The 25,814-nt window shown below is 33.1% G+C and overlaps 1 protein-coding gene across 1 annotated transcript in view; it reads right to left on the minus strand.

The window, feature by feature from the left end:
* The window catches only part of LOC118179404 (uncharacterized), a 61,837-nt gene that overhangs the window by 34,417 nt on the left and 1,606 nt on the right, over positions 1 to 25,814 (minus strand). The window contains exon 2 of the mRNA XM_085827005.1: positions 5,882 to 5,982. Coding sequence (XP_085683131.1) covers positions 5,882 to 5,982 — 101 coding nt within the window. The remainder of the gene's footprint in view (positions 1 to 5,881; positions 5,983 to 25,814) is intronic.

Below are 25,814 nucleotides of genomic sequence, written 5' to 3' on the forward strand. Positions count from 1 at the left end.
TGTAATTTCTGCATGCCATCTTACCAGATTTAAACTGATGATCTATAATCCGGAATCGCCTAAGTCCCGACGAGTCCGGATTAACGACTTTTGACTGTACTTCATAATTTTTGACATCATCTTTATTAATAAATCAAACCACTTGTTTCATTTTCACCTAAAACATTTATCAAAATTTTGGCTTTGCACTCTTATGGCACATTTTTCATCTCAAATGCTCATTCTAACGAAGAGATATAAAGTATCTATGATTTCAGATAAGTCAGAATGGATATCGTTAAGAGTTGTTATACTTTTAATAAAATATTCTAACACTGTGTTATCCAAAATATTAGAATTAGATAAGCTCCTGTGATTTCTAGTTTGTGTTCTTTCTCTAATTAAAACTATCTCAACTTCAACTTTTTAGTTCTTCAATGGATTTTTCTGTCATCACTTATGGATATAAGTAGCATCACTTATCGATTTAACAAATTCAGGATCAGTTTTGTAATCATTACTGTTAATAATTTTATTTTTCAGGTCCATGCCTTTAAGACTATTATCAGCATCTTGATTTAGTTCTTCAGCCCAAAAGCAGTAATTCTTTTTTTGTTTGTTTAAGACCTTTAACTGCAAAAATTTTGCGACTTTATTATGTTTTTGAAACACAGCACTAATTACTTTAAACTAGTACAGTAACTTCTAATTTATCTCATTATACAGTTTTTGTAGCTATAATTTACAGTCAGAGTTACTTTAGAAGTAACAGGGAAGCATAGATCACTTGTCTTTTCGCAGCTGAGACATACAGTTTGATTCTGATTCGAGTCTACTTTGCCAATGTAAGATCCAGTTGTGGTGGCTGTCTTACACACAGATTCCCAGATTGATCCTTTCCGTTTATTTACAACACACTAAATAAGTTTTACACACTTTATACAAACAGGAAAAACTAAATGAATTAGGGCAGAATTGCTGATTATAAACATTCAACCTCTCCCTCTGAAAGTTAGACTCCAGTTCACCCTTTTCTCCACTTAGAAGATGTTACATACTTTTAAAATTAAAAGTTTAGAAGGACCAGCCTCTACAATGATCTTCCTATTTTCCAAATGGGAAATTCTCTTCAAGCACAAGTCCTGCTGAATTACTTTATACTTACTAATTCTACCTTTAATATTGATGATGCAACAAAAATTTCTATTATCACATGCCCTTTATTTTTTTAAGATTTCCAGAAGTCTCAGCACTTCATATTCTACTATCAGATAGAGATATCTTTCCCTATATAAGTATAATTATTCAAAGTAACCAATCTGCTTCTAAACCATAGTTTCAAATTTTACCATTCTTTAATAATTAATATAACACAAATGGATACTGAGTTTTATTGGTAAATAAATATACCACAGCACTTTTCTGTGATGCACCTGCCATACTTTCTGGCACCTGTAAAAAAGAAGTGAAACACATGCCGAGATCCAAAGAGAACATCATTTGGGGACCAAATCATTTGCATATGCATATGTGTGTGCTTAATTTAACACATTTACACTTAGAAAGTTAACCAAAGAGTGTGGCAGATACATAAAGGAAAAGTACCTATTTCACAACTAAGATTCTATAAACTCAGTTATTTTAACACTCAGAATGAGGAAAGTTAAATTATATTAATATCCTTAAGAGAAGTATTCAAATTTAAAACAGTTTATTTATATTTTAGAATATTAATTTCATGATGATACAAGCAAACATAAAGTCAAATTAGCTAAATAATTCTTTTAAAATAAAAACATGAGATTTCTTTCTGATTCTGAGAAAACTTTCTCTATGCACTCTATATACATACTGATTTAAAGGAAAAAAATCTGATGCGTACACCACATGACTTCCTTGTACGGAATATTAAATTATACGCATTTTTTCTTGCATTTCATTTAAACTTATTGGATTGAATTAAATCTACTTCGCCTACCACAATAGAAAAAATGCATTCTTTAAAGTTCTCTCTATTTGTTTACCATAGCGACATTCTGGCGCTAGGTTCACTTAACAGTATTATATTTTATTCATATTATAACTCAGAATGAACAAAATTTATATCATTTAAAGAATTATCGGTACTTTTCCGTTTTGCGGGCGCAAGCGATAAAGTCGCCAATAATGGTACAACTGATGACAAACGGAATACCTCGCTGGTAACCTTTTACGCCTCAATTTCAAAACAAGTCGCAGCCATTTCTTATCAGATTGATTGATTCTTTCAATACTGGCATATAATTACATAGAATTTTTACCAGATAGTACAATTTTATGCCCTAAGGGCATTTGCGTTAATTAAGTCAATTAGAATGCAACCACACCGCTCACCTGAAGGCGAAAATATACATAAGACAAAGGGTTAAATTCATCAAATCTAATGAGAATGCACTAGCGAAGTAAAGCACTGCGGTTTTACATAATTTCTGAGTAAGCTATTCGCAAATTGAAATCATTCTTGCATTTAAACTTGTATTCCAAATTAAGATTTAATTTGAAATTAATGTAGATAATTACTACCGAGAGAATTACATTTTTGTAGCGTAGTTTACATGAGATGAGATCTCTTGAGGTCACTTGATATGAATCGGACGAATCAGCTTGTTGAACCATGAAAGCATAATAAATTCTTAATGCCTTTTTACAAATTCATTGTCTTTATTTATTGGCTTTCACAAAATTTTAAATGATATTAAAATATTTATGCCTTCAAAATAAAAAAAATTTAGAACTAACATTTGTTAACATTTTTTGTGTATATATTGTATGTTGTCGCCAATAAAGTCAGCTTGACGAGATTTGCGCCGGCGAAATGGAAAAGTACTGAATTATCTAATCGTTGCCACATGTTCTATTCAAATACTGTAATAAAGCTAGAACGATGTATAAAAGAAATTAAGCAAACAAAACAAAAAAGAAACAGTTTTTCACAGACGATTGAGCACTTCTCATTCAATTAATTCAGTTTTCACTTCGCGACAAGGCAAAAATACATAAAAACTCAAAATATCTGTATTAAAAATTACGAAGTAAATCATAAACACTTATTTCCTCGAAAAAATTCCAGAAAGGATTAAGCATTTAATTCGCAATAATAAATGAAGCTGTTATCTTTGTTGTTACAAAGTTAAGTTTCTCTGGGTTGGCAACAAATCCACTATTCTGCTGTTTCAAATGTAAACAAGCAATGGCCACCATCAAAAACATTATTAGGCTTAGCAGCACTTAAACAACTGTACATAAGGACTGTACTTATGTACAGTTGTTTAAGTTGTTGATAATTGTAAAAATATTGCATACAATTGTTGATAATTTTAAAAATATTGCATACAGATTTACTAAAGGCATAAAAACCTTAATCGGAAGATAAGAACAACATAATTCAATCATTTTTAAAGCAAAAAATGTACAATTTTACAAACATATAAGAGTAAAGAAACTGAGATCACCGAGCCGGGTAACATAGTAGATATATATATAAATATATTTATATACATTTGATGCGACTGATTGCAACCAAAATACGAGGTGCACATCTACATGTTATAGCAGTTCTATATACAAAATTTTAAAGTTCTGAGGCTACTCGTTTTTGAGTTATGCAAGATATGTACGCACGTATGTACATACGTTCGTACAGACGCCACAAAAAATTCTCTTAGAAATTAATTTTAAAGCAGTTTTATAATTTTTTTGGAGGAAAAGAGTCTTTTATTCTGTCCTTATGTACAGATATCACGCAAAAACATCGTTAAATTTCATTCGATAGCGGTCAAAATGGATATTTTTGTTGAAATATGCTGCCTGAAACTATTCACGGTTACAATACTTCCTTTTTACTTCGTACAAGTAGTTTTCTCTTTTGCACCAATGAAAGAGTAATCAAACACGTGATAACACACACATATTACAACAACAGTATCGTCAAAATGCATAACGAAAAAGTATCAAAAATCATATAAAACTATTCACATTAAAAGATTTTTATATATATATAAATTTAAACAAATTTAAATTTAAATTTTAACAAACACGTATAAAAGTAAAAAAGCAAATTTAAAGCCAAAATAAAGAAAAAATAATTTTTAAAAATTTTTTTTAAAAATGTGCAAACATATAAAAAATTTTAATTCTCGAACTAATCTACAATATCATTTAAATTCATATGCATAAGCAAATCAAGTGTAAAACCAATCCATAAAAATAAATTCACTAATTTAGCAAATTAAAATTAAACCAAACAATTTTTTTTAAAAATGCATATAAGCATTTAAGAATTAAAGTTCCAAAAGGAAAATACTAATGAAGTATTTTGAGAAACAAGCAAGTAAAGTCAAGTATTAGATTAAACTGTTTTTTAAATGAAATTTTTAAAAAATAAATTTTTATAAAAAATAATCTAGAAACCAATGTATTTTAGAAACACTTGTCTACAGAAACCTCCCCAACACGAATATGCCTATCAATAAAAAGAAACTAAAAAAGAACTAGACATAATCCATATAAACCAATAAGAAACAAAAAGAACTAATTCACAATTTTTAAAAAACAAATATATACTTAAAAATATAAATTTAAAAATATAATTTCATATTTAGAAAATACTTAAATACTACATAAAAAATTTTAAAAAAATACTTAAAGCAAGTAAATAGTAAATTTTAATTCTAACTTACCTACTATATGAGAGTTGGGGGTCTGCAAAAGTGTTTTTAAAGAGAAGTAAGTGTGTTCTTCAAATTATATAGATGGCGCTTATGTAGGTAAAGTTGAGTGTCAAGCTGCTATCTTTGTAAGATTAAAAATTTTTTGCAAATATTAATATTAAAATATAATGTTTGGAGAGTTAGGTTTGGAGGCAACTTCCCCTTGATAAGTCTGTCTCCTGTCTACTCAACAGTCATTCACTTATGCATTTAAAAAAAAAATTTATTTGGTTTAATTTTAATTTACTAAATTAGTGAATTTATTTTCATGGATTGGTTTTACACTTGATTTGCTTATGCTTCTGAATTTAAATGATATTGTAGATTAGTTCGAGAATTAAAATTTTTTATATGTTTGCACATTTTTTTAAAATTATTTTGGCTTTTTTTCTTTATTTTGGCTTTAAATTTGCTTTTTTACTTTTATACGTGTTTGTTGAAATTTAAATTTGTTTAAATTTAAATTTCATTCCTTGCAGCAATGGCACAAAGAATATTTAATTAAATTTGTATTTAAATTAAATTTATTTAATTAAATTCAATTTATTCTTATGAAACAATATATATATATAATACTAATATGACACCGGATGCTTTCATGTTAAAAATAAAAATTAATTTTTATCATCAATATAACACTCATAAATTCAAAAGTCTAGGTACTCTTCTGTTATCAGGACTTGATTTAGAAATGTATGCATGGCTGCATGTCTGTACATTTTGCATGTGCATATATGTGTGTGTGTGTGTGTGTGTATACACATATATAAATGCATAGAGAATTCACACAAACATTTCTGAACCTAGCCTCCTGATAACAGAAGAGTACCAAAATACATTTTTTAATTTTTAGTATTTCTTCATTCTGTAAACTGGCAGTTCAATTCTGCCAACCATTCTTCTTGCCTTCCGTTAAATATGCATTACTGATGTTAGTGAATGAAAATCTTTTGTTGTTATAAAACATATAAAGTCAATTACAATTAATCCAAACTAAAACTTTAAATCACATTCTCAACCTTTTTTTAATTTCAATTCTATACAGAATATATCCAAACATATTTGTTACTAAAAAAATCTAAATACATGACATATTAACACACACATTCAGACACCCGCAAATAAATTAGTGCATGATTAAAAAATTAACTTACTCAGCAATTTCCATTTTTTTCTTCGCTTTCAGTTCCTCATCAGTTAGTGGATCAAATAATGAGTGCATTATAGATATTTCTTTCAATCGTTTATAACTATCCTGAAAGACAAGACAAAAAAAAAAAAAAAAAAGTCAGGTTAAAAGTAAAAAAGCAATTAAAAATAATAAAAAAAGTCAGAAAATTTATGCTATATTAATATACATAGTTCTCAATTTCAGTGTTCGGAGTCTCTAAGAAGCCTGGATCCCCAAGAGAAAAATTATACAGTCAAAACTCGTTAATTTGGACACCCATAATCCGGACCTCAAAGCTAAAAACTTTCTGCGCATGCGCCGCGTTGACACATGCGCATAGGCGTTTACGCGTGCGCATAAGACCTTTACGAATGCGCATATGCGTGTGTGCAAGTGCAGAATACGTTTTCGCGTGCACGTTTAATGTAAAACGGACAGTATAAGCTAAAATTATCTATTATCTATTTCAGTTAATGTTGATTATTGCATTGTTCCTTAATCTTCGAATTGGATTCGCTTATTATTTTTTGCAGACTGTAAGAGCAATTTTATAAAAGTAAACTTGAACTTTCGATTATGTCAAATAGAATTTGCGATGCTGGAGCTCCCAAAGGATCTACAAAACGAAAGTATGTTTCGATGTCCATCAAACAAAAAGTGGAATTGCTGCAAAAAATGGATAAAGACATGAAGAAGGTGACAGAGAGGTTAATGAAAACGAAAAAATTTCGATTGACAAGTTAGTTGGTATTCTCGGCACAGCAATTATGGAACTTGAACAGCGGAACTTAGTAACTGAACAAGAAATTATGTCTGTTTATAGAATTAAAGAGAAAGTATTATCACATAAAACGTAGCAACTTAAACAACTTACATTGAAAGAAATGTTTAATAAAGTTGTAGGGTTTATATTTATTTTAACTAACATTTATTTCAAGTTTAAACTACCTTTCCTGTCAAGCCTTACTTTTCCCCTGGAACTGCCAATGCCAGAGTATGTAAATTTTAGTAGAACGTGCAAGGATTCAAATTATCAGCGGAAGTATTCTGAGTTAAATAGGAAGGAAACGAGTTCAAGGTGTGCTGTTCTTACTTCACGAGCGCGGAGGTAGTTAGCCAGAAATTGAAGAACCCCACGTTTCGGCCTGTGTGCTTGCCTGGAAGTATTGTTAATCGTTCAACGTGATCTTCAAGTTGCTGAATTAGCAGCGGTATTGTAAAACGCGGTGAGGTTAGTTACTTTTAGAGAGCCTCGTAGTTAAGAGTCTTGTCTTTAGTTTCTTTTCAGGTTATTATTTTTATTTGACCGCCGAGTTGGCGCAGTTTGTGAGCGTCAAGAGCACGCACTTGTAATTTATTACGTTGAATAAAAAGGGACTTAAACCCTTAACAAGACTCTGTCTTTTATCCAGTTTTCACAGTCACCTCTTGGTTGCATGCAAGTTGGAGGCGCGCAACGCTACACTGGCGCCCGAACACTTCTCGAACTGAAATGGCCGAAAATTGGATGGAAGCCGCTGGACAACACCAAGAAATGACAAGCCAATTGGAAGGATTTGGATACCTGGTCCAGACTTTGAGAGCGTCAATCAAACCAAACGTCCATTTCGACGGAAAAAATTCGGTGGCTGTATTTCTAGAAGGTCTAGAAAACCACTTTCAGCTCTACCATGTTCCTGAAAGACAAAAAGTTGCCATCGCCACATCTGCACTAAGAGGACAGGCCGCACTATGGTGGAAAAATATAGGCAAATTTTTATTAGGGGAATTTGGAAGCCAGACATATACATTTGAAAATTGCAAAAAATCGTTAGTAAAGGCCTTCCCCATACTGAAAGATCGAGCAAGGCTGGAAGCCGAACTATATAGTTTCTATCAACGGGATATAGAAGAATTGACGGACTTTATTCTACGAAAAATTAAGCTGACGGATATGCTGTATGGGAAGAAACCCGATGCGGAGATTATTGAAATAATCTTACCAAGATTGTTACCCGCTGTTCAAGACTACTTCGAAATTAGAAACCCAAGCACATTGCAGGAGCTCTTCGAATTGGCGGCGAAGTTTCAAAATCGCAGAATAGCGGAAAAAGCTAGAGGGCCAACGTATTCTCAAAGTATCCGAAGGAAATCTTCAAATGAGGAAACCAGAAATGGAAATCGCTCTTATGGGGGAAAGAGCTAACAAGCTAACTCATCGAAACTCGAAGGTCAAGGCCCAAAAAGAAAATTCGAAGATAAACATCCGCGTACCCAGAAGGCAAAACTTGAAAGGAAAGCTTTAAACGAGTAGTGGGGCCTGTGAAAGGGAGGGTCCAGACCCCGGAAGTTTTAAAAAAACCCTCAAAAAGACATTTAAATACGGTCATCATAAAAAACTCACATCTACCAAGTATACAAGTCCTGGTTGGCGATGTACCAGTAGAAGCCCTCATCGATACAGGAGCAGAAGGGAATTTTATGAGCGAAAATTTCTTCAAAAAGAATTTTTATAGGGTACGATTATTTAAAACCAAAAATACGGAAATTATAGCGGCGCAAGGAAAAACATGTCACTGCATCGGGAAATTATCATTAAACATACAGGTAAAAGAGGAAAGCCTCAAAGTATTAATTTTTGTAGTGAAAAATCTGCAAAATTCTCTTATTTTAGGTATGGAGTTTTTAAGGGCCGTGAGGGCCAAATTGAATTTTCAAGACAGTTCCGTGGTACTGGAGATGGACCAGAGGGTGGTGGAACCTGTGGAGACACCGCAAGTGGACCTTAGCCATCTGAATGACCATGAAAGGCAAGCCATCCAGCAAGTGGTGAGTAATTTTGCTAACTTGTTTTCAGAATAACCGGGAAATTGTCAGATAGTTACGCATAAGATACAAGTAACTGCCGAAAAACCTTGTAGGACTAAACCTTATCGGTACGACAAACAAAAAGACGTAATCATCGAAGAACATATTCAGGAGATGTTAAAGAATAAAATAATAACGCCCATAAATAGTGAGTACGCGAGTCCACTCGTACTATGTAGGAAAAAGAACGAGTTTCCTCCTTCAGATAAAAGGGCTTGGAGGTTTGCTATCGATTACAGAAAACTAAATAGTATTACTAAATTTCCAGTTTACCCTTTGCCGGTTATAGAGGAAATCATTAGACAGATCAAATCGACAAGATACATGTCTACTTTGGACTTAACGTCTGGCTACTATCAAATAGCTATGAGACCCGAAGACGTACATAAAACCGCGTTTATAACAAAATCGGGCACTTATGCATTTTTACGCATGCCCTTTGGGTTGTGTGGGGCCCCATCAACATTCCAGAGAGCTATGGACATTGTTCTAAAGCCTGTCCTAGGAAAATCAACTTTAATTTATCTAGATGATATAATTATAACGAGTAGTACGTTGGAACAACACATTAATGATCTAGAACAAGTTTTTAAATTATTAAAAGAGGCCGGTCTTATAATTAACGCCTCAAAATGCAAGTTCGCAACTAAAGAACTTAAATATCTCGGTTATAAAATTTCGCAAAAGGGTATAGAAACGCGAGATTCAAAAATAAAAGCCATCAAGAATTTCCCACCGCCCAACACCGCCAAGAAACTTTCTTCTTTCCTTGGGTTATGTTCTTACTATCGGTCTTTCATAAAAGATTTCGCTAATATTGTTGAACCACTCTTAGTAATCAAAAGAAAGAAAGGTAAATTTACGTGGACAGCAGAAACAAACACAGATTTTGAAAGATTAAAAGAAGCGCTCATCAATGCCCCTGTTTTAAAATTCCCAGAGGGGGACGAAAACCTGGAAATTGCAGCAGATGCGTCAGACTATGCGGTGGGTGCGGTTCTTATGCAAAATAGCCATCCTCTGGCATTTTTTAGTAAAACATTGAATCAGACACAAAGGAATTATACAGCTACAGAAAGAGAAACATTAGCCGTATTAATGGCTGTACACAAATTTCGAGTTTATTTCGGCAAAGCGCCAGTAACAGTCTTTTCGGATCATGCGGCTGTTGGTAGACTTTACTCGGGGAAAAACCTAACGCCCAGGTTAATAAGATGGGCTTTAAAACTCCAAGAATATAATATCAGAATAAAATATAAACCGGGTAAGGAAAACAATGTAGCTGACGCACTTTCTCGTATAAAACTGGACGATGAAGGAAATTAACTTAAATGCGCTGTGTTGACTTCAAAAATTTTAGATTCTAGAGATACGATTATCACTGAACTGAAAGCTGATCCTGAATTTAGGAATATCTATGCATATTTGAAAGACCCTGAAAGCTTTGAGCACACAGATATCAATGCGATAAGAAATAGAGCAGAAAACTATGAAATAATAGATAATTTATTATTTTATACGAAAATCTTGAGTACAAACCAGTCATCCCAGCCTCGCTTCGATTAAGCATTTTGAAGGAATTACACGACGCGAAAACAGCGGGTCATTTAGGGGTCAGAAAGACTTTAAAAAGGGTACGCGAGGCGGTATATTTCCCACAATTATACAAAATAGTAACGGCGTATGTCAGGTCCTGCAATCAATGTCAGTTAATAAATGATATTAATTACAGCAAGGCCGGGTACTTAAATAGCATTCGCGCTACATTTCCGAATGAAATTTTAGGCATAGATCTTCTTGGTCCCTTCTCCCAGAGCGAGTTAAATAAAAATAGTTTTCTTTTAGTAATAGTAGATCATTATTCAAAATGGACAGAAACTGTTCCACTTAAACGCGCGTCAGCCAAAACAGTCGCAGATGCATTCTTACACAGATACATTTTAAAATACGGTGCACCGATAAAAGTCATTAGCGATAACGAAAAACAATTCGTTAGTCAAATATTTGAAAACATATGCAATGGACTTGGCATACGCCATATCAAAATGGTTCCGTATAGACCACAGGCAAACATAGCAGAAAGAGTGAATAAAAACATAGTAAAAATAATTCGCAGTTACGTGAGCACACATCACAAGCGCTGGGATGGCTACATAAATGAATTAGCTTATGCTTTAAGAACGGCAAATCACGATACTACAGGAAAAACCCCAGCAGAATTATTTTTAGGCAGAAAGTTAATTACGCCTTTAGATAAATTATTCTTTGTGCAACAAAGAGAGCAAGAGTTTAAACAGAAAGATGTGCAAAAACTGATTGATCAGGCGCTTAAAAGCTCGGATACGGCAAGAAATAAGCAAAAAACATATTATGATAGAAAACGCCGTGAAGCAGATTTTAAAGTTGGGGATAAAGTATTGAAGTGGAAATTTTCTTTATCAAGTGCCCCAGACAATTTTACGGCAAAGCTAGCTCCAAAATTTGAAGGCCCCTATGTAATTCAGGAAATCAAAGGTGTTGTATTATATCTTAAGAATGAGAGAGGGGAGATCTGTAAAGCAAGTCCCGACCAGGTGAAAAAATACTATAATCCAAATGATTTTGAAATCCTTAAAAGTTTCTTGCAGGACTCAAGTCTAAACGAAGTAGAAGGTCCAGAGATAACAACAACTGTTCCACCACCCAAGAAGCAGAGAACTGAAGAGAGACCTAGCCCTTCTACAACCCGGACGACGGTATCAAAAAGAAAAAAGAAAAACTTTCAAACTCCAGCATTTAAGAAAAACAAGAATACAGATGCACCGTGTAAAGAAACCGTGGTAAAGAGCAAAACACCACCTACAACAGATTGCAGGAGAAATTATACAGCAAGGAGAACGCGCCCAGGGCCAGAGAGTCAGGTGCCAGGAAGGCCGCCGTTCCGGAAACTGAAACGGCAGCAGGAGAAACAAAAATACCAGGAACATCACAAGAAATTCAAGAAGGACTCCAGACCAGAGGATGTCAAGACCAGCCGTCCCATGGAAAAACGGAAACGACAACAACCAGACGATTACTCCGCCAAGAGGCCAGCATGCAGAGGACGCAAAAGAAAAACTAATGTGGACGACACTCGGAGGTCAGTAAGGAGAAGATTGACGTCCATGAAACCTATAACTTGGGAACAATATTGCCACAAAAGAATGACGGAGTTTCAAGCATCGAAAACTCAAAGATAAGTTAAAATCTTCTATAAAATTTTTTTCTCCTTTGTTCCGAAATGTTATGCATAAGTACGAAGTTCTATGTTTTGACGAAAGTCAATATGTCTCGGCTGAGACTTAGTTTTGTTTTACTTTATTTAGCTAAGGCGAAAGTATTATTTTCTTTAAGTATAAAAGCTAAGAACAAGCATTTTCTGTTGGTCGAAAGACTAATTCTGTTATGTTAAAGCCAAAATTTGGCCGAAGATAAAAATAACTTCGTATTCTTGTATTAATAAGAATTTTAGTTTCAGTACCGCCAGCTTGGCGAAGAATGAGTAAAGTAAAAATTTATTTCTCTTATTCATTTTATGGTAAATTGTAAAAATCATATGTATTAAAATTTTGTAAATGTACGTAAATACTTGAATGTTATGTTAAAGTAGAATTTAGTCTAGAAGCATAAAATTTTAGATGCTAAAAGTAAAATGCTCAAAAGGAATGAATTCAAAATTTAAGTATTAAACTGTAGATAAAGTCATGCTTTAGAGCGAAAGCCTGCATGTTTAAAGATGAATGAGGGGGAAGTTAGAATGAATGTGTTTTGTAGGGTTCTCCACCTACACTTGAATTTTTAAGAATGTTAAAGTAGCTCATTGAGTTGTAGAATGTCGAGTAAGGTGTGTCTATTTGGTCCTTGAATTCTAACAAATCATGGTGGTTAGGTTAGGTAGTGTTGTAAGACTAAAACACGAATATTCCCGTTTGACACAACACATGGTGGAGAGCCAGGGTAAAGTTAAATTAATGCTTGAAAAATTGAATGAATGTGAATTGAGCAATAACTAAGGAAAACGAATCGTTTAAAAACAAAAATTTATTGTGTCAAGAAAGTGTAAATTAAATGTATTTAGAAAGATACTGATCCTTATTCCTTCCAGATGCTGGAAGGAAAAGACCAAGATTGATTGATTAATGAAGTCCAGGAAAAGTTGCTGTAAGAAGAGAGAGTTATAAGTATACACAGAATTTTAGTATACAATTTGTTACATAAGATTTTTTTTGTGTAAACGAGGTTCTCGAGAGTTAGTTCAGAATTATAGAAACTTACAACAGGTCGTTTGTAGGACCTGCTTCCAAGTTTTCCAAATTCTGGCAGCGGCAAATGTAGGGTTTATATTTATTTTAACTAACATTTATTTTAAGTTTAAACTACCTTTCCTGTCAAGCCTTACTTTTCCCCTGGAACTGCCAATGCCAGAGTATGTAAATTTTAGTAGAACGCGCAAGGATTCAAATTATCAGCGGAAGTATTCTGAGTTAAATAGGAAGGAAACGAGTTCAAGGTGTGCTGTTCTTACTTCACGAGCGCGGAGGTAGTTAGCCAGAAATTGAAGAACCCCACGTTTCGGCCTGTGTGCTTGCCTGGAAGTATTGTTAATCGTTCAACGTGATCTTCAAGTTGCTGAATTAGCCGCGGTATTGTAAAATGCGGTGAGGTTAGTTACTTTTAGAGAGCCTCATAGTTAAGAGTCTTGTCTTTAGTTTCTTTTCAGGTTATTATTTTTATTTGACCGCCAAGTTGGCGCAGTTTGTGAGCGTCAAGAGCACGCACTTGTAATTTATTACGTTGAATAAAAAGGGACTTAAACCCTTAACAAGACTCTGTCTTTTATCCAGTTTTCACAGTCACCTCTTGGTTGCGTGCAAGTTGGAGGCGCGCAACGCTACAAAGTAAACAAATAAATATTAAGCTTTTTTTTTTTTTTTTTTGTAAATTTTGATACCCTTTAGATCATAATTGTTCTTTATCTCATAAATTATGGTTTCATATTTTTAATTTTAGAATTTCTGCATGCCATCTTACGAGATTTAAGCTGATGATCTATAATCCGGAAAAATCGATAATCCGGAATCACCGAAGTCCCGACGAGTCCGAATTAACGACTTTTGACTGTATTTAGAAAATTTTTTTTTCACATAAAATAGTTTGTAAATCTTAATACGCTTAATTGTACACATAAATACGTATATAAACTATAATAATAATATTAACCTATGTACTTATATAGTTAGTATCAGTCTGCATCTAAATTCGATTTTCAGACAGTCATGTATTGTTGGTGTTCTTGAGTTCTGCTCTGAGTAGTATCGACCAATCCTGTTAACCTTGTCTAGCACTTCCTTGTTACGAATAATATCATGTTTTGAATTATGTTCAGATTACTAATGTATAAAATCCTACAAATTGACGTTTAAAGTTAAAGCATGCGATATATCCCTAATGAAAGAGATATTTCCGTGGAGGAATTTCTGAGAAAAATGGGCTTACAGTAACACTACATGTAGGGTGTCATGTTTTTAACCCCTTGACTGCCGCAGGCGTATATATATGCCTTGTTCAGCCGATGCGTTAACTGCCCCGGGCGTGTATATACGCCCTTCCAAACTACTATCATTTGCTTTGCGCTGCTACCCGTAAAATTATTCACAAAGCTTTGGAATGCAACCCCAAAATGACCTTGACAAAGCATGCGAAGGAAGATACTATTTCAGAGAAGTGTAGGGAGAAATTGGAGAGAGATGAGTGTCTAAAGCAGTGAAAGTAATGACTGCGTGTTATTGGCTGGTGGTGTTTGAGTAAAACATATATTTTTTTTTTTATTCTGTGTCCTTCGTTTTCATTTACTTTTTGTAGTAGGTTCCAGGAATAAAGAAAGATATAACGGATGTTTCAAACACATTTATCTTTTTTGAATTATTTTTTCATGAACTGCTCGTGCTCCATATTGTTACTGAAACTAACCGTTTTGTAGACAAGTATATGAACCAACACCTTGCAAATGAAAAATCAAGAACAAAATCGTGGTATTTAACTAGTTCAGAAGAAATATATGTTTTTCTAGGTATACTGATTTCACAAGGTATAACACTGAAACCTGATATAACACTTTACTGATCTAAAAATGAATTGATCATAACTCCATTGCAGGGTTCTTTTTTATTATACTTACATCTTTTTATTATACTTTTACTCAAAACATTAAATTTTGTGCATTCATTTTTTTTTTTATTCTTTATTTTACAAAAGTAAACAGTTTTTAGAAAGTAAAACTTACACTTATTTTCCCCCAATACATCGCATAACTATGCGCGCCTGTTTGAAAAACCGTGGCACTGGGAAATGAATCTTGTACGTTTTCCGCGGCAGTTAAGGTGTTAAAATATGGGCGCATCAACAAGCCTAGAGATTAGTAATTAGTACATGGATAGGATACACCTAAAATAATATAAAACTTAGGTTGCAGCTGATCTTTAGAATATGGTAACTTGTAGTTTGGCGACATTTTGGAGGCAATAAAGGTTACTACCTGGGACTTTGGTAATAATGTGAGCAGTACTCAGTTCCGATTACGCATTATTTTGTGTGAGGGAAATGAGAGATCATGGGATATGTCATGTGATATTAATGGACGAATTACGGTTCTTTAATCGGAAAAGGGCGGAAATCGGGAAAAAATCTGGAAATTCTGTATTTGGCTTTATTCTGTGTTGTGTGAAACAGTGTTCGTTAATTTTTGGATCCCATGGCCCTAACTAAAGTGAATTCGAAATGGGTATTTAGTGGGATTGTAAGGGGTAGTAATAAGTGTTTCTTTAAGGTTGTGCGAGATAGAAGTAAAGATATTTTATTTAGTTATTTATTTTACCTGGTACCTTGCTGTGAACTATAAGTATGATTTTAAAGATCCTGAAACAGAAATAAGAAAAGTTTATCGGACACGTAATCAAGATTCTGAAGAAGATTAGGTAAGTTAGAATTTTTAATTATTTGAGGATATTATTTTTATGCATTGTTCTAAATGTAAGGTGGAAGTAAAGTAATTTGCGTAAACGTGCATGGAAATAATTTAAATATTTGACACTAAGTATTTGTAACCATTTGTAACGTTTGCGGTATGAATTAGTTAGTGACGTTTGTAATATAATAGATAATGTAGAGGTAAAAGTTTTTGGATATTTATTTTATACGAGGAAATGTTCATATTTGGAAACGGTATATACTTCTTCGCGATCAGGTAATTTCATATAGGTTCTTTTTACAGGGTTTAAAGATTCAGAAAATTGTTATGCATTTTCGTGAAATTTTTCTAATTTATGAGAGAAAAGCAGTGTACATGGATATGGTGAAGAGTCTGCGCAATGCCATTTTTGTGCAATTCTGGGATGTTTTTTTAAGTAAAAATAAGTCGACGTGTACATGGTTTAGTGATATTTTAATTAAATGATAGTTATTTTGTGAATTTTATGTTTGTAGGAATTTGGTATACGTTTTAGTTGAAGTAAACGTGCATGGAAATAATTTAAATATTTGACACTAAGTATTTGTAATGTATGCGGTATGAATTCGTTGGTGACGTTTATAATATAATAGATAACTGAGAGGTAAAAATTTTTGGATATTTTATTTATTTTATACGTGAAAATGTTCATATTTGGAAAGGGTATATACTTTTTCGCGATCAGGTAATTTCATATACGTTCTTTTTACCGGGTTTAAAGATTCAAAAAATTGTCATGTATTTTCGTGAAATTTTTCTAATTTATGAGAAAAAAGCAGTGTACATGGATATAGTGAACAGTGTGCGCAATGCCATTTTTGTGCAATTCTGGGATGCTTTTTTAAGTAAAAATAAGTCGACGTGTACATGGTTTATGTGTATGTGTTATTTTGAAAAATGCATAAGGAGTATGGTATTGTGCACTTTTTCCCAATTTTGCAGTGAATATTTGTCATGATTAAGCAGTTTTGTTAGATAAAATTTCTAGCATAAGTGTAATTTGGCTAGTAGATTGTTGGAAGAAGTGTTCAGTAGATAAAAAGAAAAGAAACATGGGCTGATCTTTACAATATGGTAACTGGTAGTTTGGTGACATTTTGGAGGCGATAAAGGTTACTACCTGGGACTTTGGTAATAATGTGAGCAGTACTCAGTTCCGATTACGCATTATTTTGCGTGAGGGAAATGAGAGATCATGGGATATGTCAAGTGATATTAATGGACAAATTACGGTTCTTTAATCGGAAAAGGGGGGAAATCGGGGAAAAATGTGGAAATTTTGTATTTAGCTTTATTCTGTGTTGTGTGAAACAGTGTTGTTTAATTTTTGGATCCCATGGCCCTAACTAAAGTGAATTCGAAATGGGTATTTAGGCATTGTGATAAAGAGAAGTTCGCTTTTTATTTAGCAGAGGAAGTATGGAGGAAAAATTCGCAGAAAAAATCTTTCAATAATTTTATTGAATGAATTAGAAAAGTGTATCCGCCACGTAATCAAGATTCTGAAGAAGATTAGGTAAGTTAGTATTTTTAATTATTTGAGGATATTACTTTTATGCATTGTTCTAAATGTAAGGTGGAAAGGAATTTGGTATTATTGGGAAAATTGTTATTAGCAATTATTTAGTTTAAAGTAATTAGGATTGTAAGGTAATTTTTATTAATTTAATGTATGTGCTCATTTATATTTTAAGTAGTGTTTTGAGTTTAATTCTATTTTAATGAAATGATAGTTATTTTGTGAATTTTATGTTTGTAGGAATTTGGTATACGTTTAAGTTGAAATAAACGTGCATGGAAATAATTTAAATATTTGATACTAAGTATTTGTAATGCTTGCGGTACGAATTCGTTGGTGACGTGTATAACGTAATAGATGATTTAGAGGTAAAAGTTTTTGGATATTTTATTTATTTTATATGTGGAAATGTTCATATTTGTAAAGGGTAAATACTTTTTCGCGATCAGGTAATTTCATATATGTTCTTTTTACCGGGTTTAAAGATTGAGAAAATTGTCATGCATTTTCGTGAAATTTTTCTAATTTATGAGAAGAAAGCAGTGTACATGGATATAGTGAACAGTGTGCGCAATGCCATTTTTGTGCAATTCTGGGATGTTTTTTTAAGTAAAAATAAGTCGGCGTGTACATGGTTTATGTGTATGTGTTATTTTGAAAAACGCATAAGGAGTATGGTATTGTGCACTTTTTCCCAATTTTGCAGTGAATATTTGTCATGATTAAGCAGTTTTGCTTGATAAAATTTCTAGCATAAGTGTAATTCGGCTAGTAGATTGTTGGAAGAAGTGTTCAGTAGATAAGAAGAAAAGAAACATGTCTTTACTTCGTGAAGACAAAATGGCGGCGGGGATAAAAAAATAGAGGTTTGCTGTAGGAGAGTTGGTTGCCAAATTTTCGCCAAAAAAATCGCCAAGTTACCATAATGTAAAGATCAACCGAAACATGTCTTTACTTCGTGAAGACAAAATGGCGGCGGGAAAAAAAAATACAGGGTTGCTGTAGGAGAGCTGGTCGCCAAATTTTCGCCAAAAAATCGCCAAGTTACCATAATGTAAAGATCAACCAAGGTTGGTTTATTAGATTATGGCAAAGCACTCGAGGGCTATCTGTCTTAAGGGAGGGATGCCTTCATGGAGGACTTTTTAAGGGAAACTGGCTCGTATACACATTACACATGGGAAAAACCATGAAAACGATCATGCAGCCAGCCTGTTCGCGGGATTCGAACCTCGGACCGAACTACCAGTATTCAGCGACGTTACCGCTCGGCTGCTGCTTTTGGAAAAGAAATAACCAATTATTAAAACCAAATTTAACCGAAAATGAATTTATTTGTTTTAAATGCAATATAAATTTATTTTGAGTTCATTTGCGTGTTTGAATACAAAATGTTTGAAAGAAATGAAATGCTAATAGTGATGCGTAATTATATTAATCATTAGCATAAAAACACCTTAATTTTGGTTCAAGATTATTTAAGAAATATTAAACAGAACATTACAGCAATATTTATTTTTTCCTTACGGCGTCCCCAGTGGTTAAATCCAATGGTTAAGATTTTGGATACTGGCAGTTCGAGCTAGGTTCGAACCCAAATGGAAGGGATGAAATTCCTGCCTCTTTGGTTTTCGTGATTTCCTGCATGTGTAACCAACCCAGTTTCCTACAGAAAGGGCTCCACGAAGGCCGATAGCTCTCGTATGCTTTGTTATATTCAATAATAAACCCTAACCCTTCCTACTACGACAACTATCACACTAAATTAGGGTAGAGGATTTCAAAACAAGATTTTAAATAAGACTCCGGATCCTACTGGCAGAGCATCTAAAATCGCTAAGCACAGCTAGCTCGACACGGGTTCAAATCCTGGCCAAAGAGCTGGTTGCATGGAAGTTTTCTTGGCTTTTTTACAACTGGAATGAAAATATAAGTCAGATCCTCTTAGAAAGTTTCCTTCCTCCTGGGCAGATAAACAATTGCATGCTTCACCGTAATCCAAATACATTAAACCCGTCTGTATTAACAGCTATCATTCTGTCTTTGTAAAGAAATATTAAGGTAAAAACATGTAAATATCAATGCTTTAGACTGCAAGTATTTTTAAGCAATTAACATTTTAAGCAGCAAAGCTTTTTAGTGGACTCATGAACAACTGAAAATTGCAGCCAAGCTGGTATATAGGTTAGTGTCGCTGACTGCCATATCGAAGGGTCCGGCTCGAATTCCGGAGAAGGATGAATGTTTGTAAACGTATAGTGTACATGCAGCATGGGGGCGCTCTAAATATGTAGCAAGCCAAAAGTCTTCTCGAAAGGTTGGTGGTAGGACAACAACAGCTGAAAATTCAGAAAAAAGAACTTAAAATCGGTATAAAAATCTACCGATTACTAAAGCAAACTATCAAAACCTTTCCATCGGGCAATAAATTCTATTCATATAAGAACAGTTGTATTTTGATAGTATTTATCAAGTCTACTCAAAGTTTGATTTTTCAGAGCCTTTGGGGGGGGGTGAGGGAGAGATTCATCAGAATGGAGATAAGATCGTTAAGTGTGGGAGAGGGAAAAAAATGTTCTAAATAAAATAATTGTTGCAAAATGACAGCAAATGTCATAAGCGAGTATAAGTAGTTATATAAATAATTAAAAATATGCGAAATTTCTGTTCTACTCTTATATGCGCCCTAAGATCACCAAATGTGGCGATATGTGTTCTGCGCTGGTTTTTAGCGCGATTCTGTGCTGTGGGATGGTTTGGTGGACGATGCTATTTGTATGGCAACCCTTTTGATGTTGAAAGAGACGTGGTGGCAAGATTTCAGTCACATATTTTAGATTGGGATTTCAGTCGCATATTTTAGATATATTTTAGATTGGGCGCATATTTTAGATTGGGTCTTTCAACATCAAGTACATTTAGGATTAAAAGGTACGATGTTGGAGTTGTCAATGAGTCTTTTGTTCACAGGTGTGTTTATGACGATCAAAGTGTATTTTTGGAATTTCTGTGGGACTTTTAAAAGGGAGTCCGAAATGTGGAGCTGCTACGAGAACTTGGACGAAGAAGGGCGTTTCTGATAGTTCTTGTGTGGATTTGCAGTTAAATGGTTGCTGGTAAAGTATGTAGCTGTCAGCGGAGTTTAAGACTTGAATTGTGGTTTCGTGTAGTAAGTTAACTTTGGAAGAAGTTTTTATCATTACTTTCGAAATTTTGAATCTCAGAAATGCATGTGATATAGCAAAATCGTGGAGCTTTTGTTGACAGACGTTGTGTGACTGGCAAAATTTTATTCACGTATGTACAGTACAAAGTCTTTAATCCGGACCTCAAAGCTACAAACTTTCTGCACATGCGTAAACGCATAATGCATTTACGCATGCGTGTTTAATGTATAACGGATGATATAAGCTAGGCTAAAATTATCTAATTACCTTTCTCAGTTAATATTGCAGATTACACTGTTCCTTAATCTTCTAATTGGATCCGGCTTATTATTTGGCTGATCTTTGGAATATGGTAACTGGTAGTTTGGCAACATTTTGGAGGCGATAAAGGTTACTACCTAGGACTTTGGTAATAATGTGCGAAGCACTGAGTTCCGATAATGCATTATTTTGTGTGAGGGAAATGAGAGATCATGAGATATGTCATGTGACATTAATGGACGAATTACAGTTGTTTAATCGGAAAATTGGGGAAATCTGGAAATTTCGTATTTAGCTATATTCTGTGTTGTGTGAAACGTGACATTAATGGACAAATTACACTTCTTTAATCGGAAAAGGGGGTTAATTTGGAAAAGCTTCATTGTGTGTTGTGTGAAATAGTGTTGATTAATTTTCGGATTGCATGGCGCAATGTAAAGTGAATTCTAAATTTTTAATGCGTTTATCTGATAATAATAATAAGTTGAGATTGTGTGAAAGGAAGGATATTACAGTTAAGTTTAAATGACGGTGCAAGAAATATGGTGAAAATGGACATTTTGTGAAAAGGAGTGTAAGGAAGGGTACGTGGTTTGCTGAAAGTAGTTTGAGTATAGGTGAAATTTTATTAATTTCTTATTACTTGGTGAATAGACTTCTAGTTGACTACTGGATTTAGGATTTAGAAATTAGCAGTAGTACTGCAGCCATTTAATGAAGATTAGCTAAGTTAGTATTTTTAATCATTTGAGGATATAATTTTTATGCATTGTTCTAAATGTAAGGAGTAAATAAATTAATGAGGTATTATTGGAAATTGTTATTAGCAATGATTTAGTTTAAAGTAATTAGGATTGTAATCTAATTTTTATTAATTTAATGTATGTGCTTATTTATATTTTAAGTAGTGTTTTTTAATTTAATGATCGTGATTTTGTGAGTTATATATTTGTAGTATTTTGGAATACGTTTGAGTAGTATACGTTGAGTATTTTCATGCATTTTTGTGAAATTTTTCTAATTTATGAGAAAAAAGCAGTGTACATGGATATAGTGAAGAGTGTGCGCAATGCCATTTTTGTGCAATTCTGAGATGTTTTTTTAAGTAAAAATAAGTCGACGTGTACATGGTTTAGTGATATTTTAATTAAATGATAGTTATTTTGTGAATTTTATGTTTGTAGGAATTTGGTATACGTTTTAGTTGAAGTAAACGTGTATAGAAATAATTTAAATATTTCACACTAAGTATTTGTAACTATTTTTAATGTTTGCATATAAATTCGTTTGTGACGTTTATAATATAACAGATAATTTAGAGGTAAAAGCATGTGGATATTTTATTTATTTTATATGTGGAAATGTTCATTCATGAAAAGGGTGTGTACTTTTTCGCAGTCAGGTAATTTCATATATGTGCTTTTTATCAAGTTTAAAGATTAAGAAAATTTTCGGTTGATCTTTACAATATGGTAACTGGTAGTTTGGCGACATCTTGGAGGCGATAAAGGTTACTACCTGGGACTTTGGTAATAATGTGAGCAGTACTCAGTTCCGATTACGCATTATTTTGTGTGAGGGAAATGAGAGATCATGGGATATGTCATTTGATATTAATGGACGAATTACAGTTCTTGAATCGGAAAAGGGGGGAAATCGGGAAAAAATCTGGAAATTTTGTATTTGGTTTATTCTGTGTTGTGTGAAACAGTGTTCGTGAATTTTTGGATCCCATGGCCGTAACTAAAGAATAATTTATCTGACACGTAATCAAGATTCTGAAGAAGATTAGGTAAGTTAGTATTTTTAATTATTTGAGGATATTATTTTTATGCATTGTTCTAAATGTAAGGTGGAAAGTAATTTTGTATTATTGGGAAAATTGTTATTAGCAATGATTTAGTTTAAAGTAATTAGGATTGTAAGGTAATTTTTATTAATTTAATGTATGTGCTCATTTATATTTTAAGTAGTGTTTTTGAATTTAATTATATTTTAATGAAATGATAGTTATTTTGTGAATTTTATGTTTGTAGGAATTTGGTATACGTTTAAGTTGAAATAAACGTGCATGGAAATAATTTAAATATTTGATATTAAGTATTTGTAATGTTTGCGGTATGAATTCGTTGGTGACGTGTATAATGTAATAGATGATTTAGAGGTAAAAGTTTTTGGATATTTTATTTATTTTATATGTGGAAATGTTCATATTTGTAAAGGGTAAATACTTTTTCGCGATCAGGTAATTTCATATATGTTCTTTTTACCGGGTTTAAAGATTGAGAAAATTGTCATGTATTTTCGTGAAATTTTTCTAATTTATGAGAAAAAAGCAGTGTACATGGATATAGTGAAGCGTGTGCGCAATGCCATTTTTGTGCAATTCTGGGATGTTTTTTTAAGTAAAAATAAGTCGGCGTGTACATGGTTTATGTGTATGTGTTATTTTGAAAAACGCGTAAGGAGTATGGTATTGTGCACTTTTTCCCAATTTTGCAGTGAATATTTGTCATGATTAAGCAGTTTTGTTTGATAAAATTTCTAGCATAAGTGTAATTCGGCTAGTAGATTGTTGGAAGAAGTGTTCAGTAGATAAGAAGAAAAGAAACATGTCTTTACTTCGTGAAGACAAAATGGCGGCGGGGTAAAAAAAATAGGGGGTTGCTGTAGGAGAGTTGGTCGCCAAATTTTCGTCAAAAAAACGTCAAGTTACCATAATGTAAAGATCAACCAAATTTTCCTGCATTTTCGTGCAAATTTTTGTAATTTATCAGAAAATAGCAGTGTAGATGGATAAAGTTAAGAGTGTGTGTGCAATGCCATTTTTATGCAATTCTGGGATGTTTTTTTAAGTAAAAATAAGTCGACGTGTAAATGGTTTATGTGTATGTGCTATTCTGAAAAACGCGCAAGGAGTTTGCGATTGTGCACTTTTCCCCAATTTTTCAGTTAATATTTGTCATGATTAAGCAGTTTTGTTGCATAAAATTTCTAGCATCAGCGTAATTTGGCTAGTAGATTGTTGGAAAAATTGTTGAGTAAATAAAAAGAAAAGAAACACGTCTTTACTTCGTGAAGACAAAATGGCGGCGAAAAAAAAAATAGAGGGTTGCTGTAGCAGAGTCGGTCGCCAAATTTTCGCCAAGTTTCCATAATCCAAAGATCAACCTATTATTTTTTGCAGACTGTTAGAGCAATTTTATAAAAAGTAAGCTCGAACTTTCAATTATGTCAAAAGGAGTTTCCGATTCTGGAGCTGCCAAAGGATCTACAAAGCGAAAGCATGTTTCAATGTTCATCAAACAAAAAGTTGAATTGCTGCAAAAAATGGATAAAGGCATATCCGCCTCAAAATTATGCGAGGAGTATGACATCGGAAAGTCAAAAGTATATGACATACTGCTTCCGATAGTGAAGAAAGTGACAGAGAGGTTATTCAAAACGAAAAAATTTCGATTGACAAGTTAGTCGGTATTCTCGACACAGCAATTACAGGACTTGAATAGTGGAACTTTGTAACTGAACAAGAAATTATGTCTGTTTATAGAATTAAAGAGAAACTATTAGCACAAAAAATGAAGCAGCTTAAACAACTTACATTGAAAGAAATGCTTAATAAAGTAAACAAATAAATATTAAGCACTTTTTTTTTTAATTTTGATACCCTTTAGATCATAATTGCTCTTTATTTCATAAATTACGGTTTCATATTTTTAATTTTATAATTTCTGCATGTCATCTTACCAGGTTTAAATTGATGATCTATAATTCGGAATCGCCGAAGTCCCGACGAGTCTGGATTAAAGACTTTGTATTCTAAAATTCGTTCTGGTTAAAATATGCTTTTTAACTTCTGTTTTCAATTTTAATTTAATCAATTTTCTTTATGCTTTGCCCTGAACCGAAAAACTGCCAATGGAGTCCTATACTCAGGCCGTTCCATATTTTCTTATTAAATAAAGCATTGGAAAGGTGAACAAATCTGTTCAGCTAGTAAGTTCATTTCACTGGCTAATTAATTATTCAGAATTCTAAGACATTCCTCCTCTTTCTAGCCATTTGGCTCTTCAGTGATACCTCTATTAAGAGATGTGGATCGTTCTTCTCTCTCATGTTTGTCAAGATAAAGGGCAAAAAGGTGAAACTGAAAATTATTCATAAAACATGAGAATAGGCTGCATGCATTCCAATGAATTTTAAGTAAATTATAGAAGGAAAATAAAAAAAAATCAGGAAGCACTTCCAGAGAGAACCCGGTGAATGTAAACATTGCCAAATTTGGCGATAATAGTTAAAATCTGGTAACCCAGTGGATTCAACCTATTCGCTTGTTGCAACCATTCATCTTGCGTCCATTTTGTTCCGTTATCACTGTGGTTCTTCCCATTTGCAGATTTCTATTATTCTTCTTTTATTTATTACTTTTTTTTCTTAATTTTTTAACAACGAATAGATAGAAATATTTTCGTAGATCCCGGTTCTCGGTTCGGGATGAAAGGAAGAAAATAAAGCGGGAGGGGTGAATGCTAATTTGTAACACGGCTGTTCATGTTGTGTTCTTAATTATTAACAGCTGTACGCACGCAGAACCATGAGGTTTCAAAACGCTAAAATAATTCGTTTTCGTACTCTTCAAAAATGTGCATTTTAAATAATTAAGTAATGCTTTTATTTTTATTATTGTTTATTGTCAACTAAAATTATGATAATAAATCAATTTTTATGGCGTAAAATTGTAACAATATATTGTTAATGCTTTTCTTACAATAACCTTTCAGAGGATGGCAGGTGTGACATAAATAGATTATTAAATTTTAAGAATAAATACTATTTATTACTGATTATCTGTGACAGAATAGTTTGATGTATTCCCATGGTCATCAAAATTAGCAAACCACTGCTGGTGTAAGGAATATAGTTCAAATGACTCTTGAAAAGTAATGAAATGTGTAATGTTCAAGTTTTATTAACAATGTTACTGAAGAAAATTTGATTACTGTTGAAGGTTATTAGTATTGTGAAATAAATTATGAAAAGGATGGGTATTTGTTTCAATGTAAATTGCTTTAACCTGCATGAGAGTAACTAAAAAAAA

The sequence above is a fragment of the Stegodyphus dumicola genome, chromosome 11 (assembly GCF_044657685.1).
Source record: "Stegodyphus dumicola isolate Sdum_Otavi_A_Nest chromosome 11, ASM4465768v1".
In the NCBI taxonomy this organism is placed as follows: domain Eukaryota; kingdom Metazoa; phylum Arthropoda; class Arachnida; order Araneae; family Eresidae; genus Stegodyphus; species Stegodyphus dumicola.